Source organism: Lolium perenne, chromosome 4 (genome assembly GCF_019359855.2).
Source record: "Lolium perenne isolate Kyuss_39 chromosome 4, Kyuss_2.0, whole genome shotgun sequence".
Classification (NCBI taxonomy): Eukaryota; Viridiplantae; Streptophyta; class Magnoliopsida; order Poales; family Poaceae; genus Lolium; species Lolium perenne.
This window is the reverse complement of record NC_067247.2, coordinates 136,683,441-136,688,325: the sequence shown is the minus strand read 5'-3', so window position 1 is coordinate 136,688,325 and position 4,885 is coordinate 136,683,441. Positions and strand designations below refer to the sequence as shown.

At 51.5% G+C, this 4,885-nt stretch overlaps 1 protein-coding gene across 1 annotated transcript; it reads left to right on the top strand.

The window, feature by feature from the left end:
* Positions 1–289: 289 nt before the first annotated feature.
* Positions 290–1,290, top strand: LOC139839137 (uncharacterized). The gene is made up of 2 exons (XM_071829183.1): positions 290–1,193; positions 1,274–1,290. Exons 1-2 carry the CDS (start codon positions 290–292, stop codon positions 1,288–1,290), a joined length of 921 nt encoding a protein of 306 aa, XP_071685284.1.
* The last annotated feature ends 3,595 nt before the right edge of the window (positions 1,291–4,885 follow it).

Sequence of the window (4,885 nt, the reverse complement as noted above, 5' to 3'; positions counted from 1 at the left end):
TCGCTGTTGTACGCATCACACCTTCCTCTTGGGGTTCCCAACAGACGTGTGCTTTACCGTCACAAGCAGCTACTTTGCTGGCGCCGTCGCCGGGGAGGAATCAACACTCCACCGTCACACGCCATCAGTTTACAGGGTACCTATTGGTGAGAAGCTCTTCATAGAAGGAGACCTCAATGGCCATGTGGGTACATCTAACACATGTTTTGAAAGGGTGCATGGGGGCTTTGGCTATGGCATCAGGAACCAAGAAGGAGAAGACGTCCTGAGCTTCGCTCTAGCCTGTGACATGGTCGTAGCTAACACCCTCTTTAGGAAGAAAGAATCCCATCTAGTGACGTTCAGTAGTGGTCTACACTCTAGCCAGATTGATTTTGTCCTCTCTAGAAGAGAAGATAGACGCGCCTGCATTGATTGTAAGGTGATACCTGGAGAGAGTGTTGTCCCTCAACACAAGCTGGTGGTTGCTGACTTTCGCTTTAGGATCCATGTCCAGCGGGGTAAGCGTGCCAAAGTCGCTAGAACAAAGTGGTGGAAGCTCAAGGGTGAGGCATCCCAGGCTTTCAGGGAGAGGGTTATTAAGGAGGGCCCTTGGGAGGAAGGAGGCGATGCAAACATGATGTGGACGAGTATGGCGACTTGCTTGCGGAAGGTCGCTGTAGAGGAGTTTGGGGTGACTAAGGGAAGTAGAAGGGAAGCTAAGGATACTTGGTGGTGGAACGATGAGGTCCAGAAGGTTATTAGGGAGAAGAAGGACTGTTTCAGATGCCTATATCTAGACAGGAGTGCAGCTAACATGGAGAAGTACAAGGTGGCGAAGAAGGCTGCAAAGCGGGCGGTGAGTGAAGCAAGGGGTCGGGCGTATGAGGACCTCTACCAACGTTTAAACACGAAGGAAGGCAAAAGGGACATCTATAAGATGGCCAAGTTTAGGGAGAGGAAGATGAGGGATGTCAACGGAGTCAAATGCATCAAGGACGGAGAGGATCAGCTTCTTGTGAAGGATGAGGGGATCAAGCGTAGATGGCGGGAGTACTTTGACAACCTTTACAATGGAGAGGTTGAGAGCTCTACCATTGAGATAGAAGACTCCTTTGATGATACCAGCATGTGTTTTGTGAGACGTATCCAGGAGTATGAGGTTAAGGTGGCGTTAAGAAGGATGAAAGGTGGCAAGGCGATGGGTCCTGATGGTATCCCCATCGAGGCGTGGAGAGGCCTTGGAGACGTAGCGATAGTATGGCTAACTAAGCTTTTCAACCTCATTTTTCAGTCAAACAAGATGCCTGAAGAATGGAGGCGGAGTATTTTGGTACCAATCTTCAAGAACAAGGGGGATGTTCAAAGTTCTACTAATTACCGTGGAATCAAGCTGATGAGCCATACTATGAAGCTATGGGAGAGATTCATTGAACACCGCGTAAGAAGGTTGACAAGCGTGACCAAAAACCAATTAGGTTTCATGCCTGGGAGGTCTACCATGGAAGCCATCTTCTTGGTACGACAGCTGATTGAGAGATACAGGGAGCAAAAGAAGGACCTTCATATGGTGTTCATTGATTTGGAGAAGGCCTATGATAAGATACCTCAGAATGTCATGTGGTGGGCCTTGGAGAAACACAAAGTCTCAATAAAGTACATTACCCTCATCAATGATATGTATGGTAATGTTGTGACAAGTGTTCGAACAAGTGATGGCGACACTGATGACTTTCCAATTAGAATAGGGCTACACCAAGGGTCAGCTTTGAGCCCTTATCTTTTTGATTTGGTGATGGATGAGGTCACAAGGTATATACAAGGAGATATCCCATGGTGTATGCTCTTTGCGGATGATGTGGTGCTAGCCGGTGATAGCCGAACGGGGGTTAATAGAAAGTTAGAGTTGTGGAGGCAAACTCTAGAATCGAAAGGTTTAGGCTTAGTAGAACTAAAACTGAATACATAAGGTGCAGTTTCAGTTCTACTAGACACGAGGAGGGAGAGGTTAGCCTTGATGGGTAGGTGGTACCGGAGAGAGACACTTTTCGATATTTGGGGTCCATGTTGCAGAAGGATAGCGATATCCATGAAGATGTGGGCCACCGAATCAAGGCTGGCTGGATGAAGTGGCGCCAAGCTTCATGCGTACGCTATGACAAGAGAGTGCCACAAAAGCTAAAAGGCAGGTTTTATAGGACAGCTATCCGACCTACGATGTTGTATGGCGCGGAGTGTTGGCCAACGAAGAGACGACATATCCAACAGTTAAGTGTAGAAGAGATGCGCATGTTGAGATGTATATGTGGCCACAAAAGAAAGGATCGGATACGGAATGACGATATACAGGAGAGAGTTGGGGTAGCACCGATTGAAGAGAAGCTGGTCCAACATCGTCTCAGATGGTTTGGACATATCCAACGGAGGCCTCCGGAAGCACCAGTGCATAGCGGATGGATAAAACGTGCTGACAATGTTAAGAGGGTCGTGGTAGACCAAACTTGACATGGGAGGAGTCCGTTAAGAGAGACCTGAAGGTTTGGAATATCGACAAAGAATTAGCCATGGACAGGGGTGCGTGGAAGTTAGCTATCCACGTTCCGGAACCATGACTTGACTTCGAGATCTTATGGGGTTCAACTCTAACCTACCCAACTTGTTTGGGACTGAAAGGCTTGGTTGTTGTAGTTTAATAATTTAGTTATAATTTTTCTAAAGTTAATGTGGTAAAATGGGAAATAGCTACACCAACGGCTCACGGCGGAGAGGCTGTGCCGACGGCTGAAACTATGCCGAAGGTTGCCGTCGGCATAGGCCTTCCTGTGCCGATGGCTTTCCTATGCCGATGGCTTGCCTGCTGGCCTGGCCGGAACGGCCCTGTGCCAACGGCCCCGACATTTAGCCATCGGCATAGAGGATGGCCGTCGGCACTTTGTGTGTTTCATGTAGTGATACGCGCGTGTAAATGTTTCCCTGTATTTTTACTTCGTTATCAGTTGTTACATTTCCCCTGATTGCGGAACAGATGAAATGTAAAAGGAACACCCCCATCAAACGATAAGAATGGCAATCTTTCCCAGTATTTTTACTTCGTTATTAGTTGTAAGTATGTCACTTACAAAGGCGGCTAATTTGGTAAACTTTCTTTGGCAATAAAAGAGTAAACTTTGTTGTCAAAATACATATAGAAGACAATTATCATCATTTCATAAATACAAGCGTTTGGCTTACAATTAGTCATCTAGCCTGGCTTATCTTGTCTCTTGAGAGCGGCGGCTAGGGCTCGCCAACCTCGCCAACCTCGGGTCGTCCCCCTCCTGGGCGAACTGGGGCGGAAAACCCTAGCCGCCGCCGTCCTCCCCTCCTCCTCCCGCCCTCCTCGTCGTCCCCGGAGGTCATCGCCGGTGAAGCCGGGCGCGGATGGTAATGGGGGCGGCGGGGCTCCTCGCGTGATCTCTCCGTGCGGCGGAAGGAGGCTAGCCTCTGCACAGGGGGGTTGGCCCCGGACCGTGGAGGGTGGTGGCGGCGCGGCCCCTCGCCGGGCGGCCGGTGCTGGTGGCGGCGGCATGGCCTTGATCTGGGGGCGCGGCTCTCCTCTTCCTCGCCGCGGCCTTCGGGCGGGCGGTGTAGCAAACCCGGAACCTGGCGGTGCGATCCTCTCCTTCCGTCCTAGCCTCGGCATCGCCGGGCCAGCAGTGATGGAGATGTATCTCGCACTGCTCCTCCTCAAGGTTTGGGACCACGGCACCAAGGGCGGCGGCCCTGGATGGCGGTGACGCCGTCGACCTGGTGGCAGGTGGCGGGCGTCTGGTGCCACTGACCGTGGCACCGCGGTGGTCGTCTTCTCTCTCGCCGGAGGAGATCGACTAGTTGTGTGGCTAGCCAGGGCGGATCTCGCGATCCGTCGCCTAGCCCCCGATGGCGAGGCGCAGCTGCCGGTGAAAGCCGGCCGGACTTCGGTCATGGCGGATGGTGGCGGCGTGCTTCGTCGTTACCTAGTTGAAGGCATTGTCTCTGCAGCCTGCGTTTCTTCGCCTGGGCTGCTCCGGGGGAAATCCTAGACCGGGGTCTCCCGGATCGGACGATGCGGCGTGCAACGCCGTTCTCCCTGTTGGGGGCATCGTTTTTGGAGCAGACAACGGATGGCGGTGGTGCTGAGGTGGAGCGGCGTGCTTTCGCTGTGTCGGCGTCGTCGAGTCGCCGCGACATGGTGCAGTGGTGTCTCGGGACGGATGCAGGGTGATGGACTCGCGCAGGATGGTGGAGTCGTCTGGCGCCGTGGCGGCATCGATGGCAGGCCTGACATGGTCAATGCGTTGATCTCTCTTGAAGATGGAGTCGAGGAAGACGGCGGTAGCAACTTCTATGGCGTAGGCGTAGGCGTTGGCGTATGCTGGGAGTCTGCTTGACTGGATGTGCTTCTCACCTGCTATTGGGTGGCCTGTGAAGGCATTTGGTTTTTGGTTGATGTGTGTTGGTGAATTGTCACCACCTTCATCCTCAGTATGTTTAGCGAGGTGGCTTCAGTTTGATCTTTTGTATTGCTCTTGTAAGGTGTTGTGAATAATCTAATAAAAAGCCATGTGCATCCTTTGGATGCAGAAGCATGGCGATATTTTCCCCATTTCGAAAAAAAAAATCTTGTCTCTTGAAAGAAACAAGAATTTTGCGTTTATCCTGGTAGCAGGGTCGATTTTTTTTTTTTTGTGGCGAAACAGGGTTGATCTTTTCTAACGTCTATCTTCATTCAAAAATACACAGCGGTCAGCGGGTAGGGGGTTAGTGTTAGCATGTCCGTGTGTGCCGAAAATTTGCGTTTCCATGACTCAGAAAAGGAAAAGGCTTTGTTTCCTCCGGAGGCTGGAACGCGCTGTGCCTCCGGGTCGACCGACAAACACGTGTCTAG

Bases quoted from the DNA above. Each gene is read 5' to 3' on its own strand.
- LOC139839137 (XM_071829183.1), top strand. From the start codon at position 290: ATGGTCGTAGCTAACACCCTCTTTAGGAAGAAAGAATCCCATCTAGTG.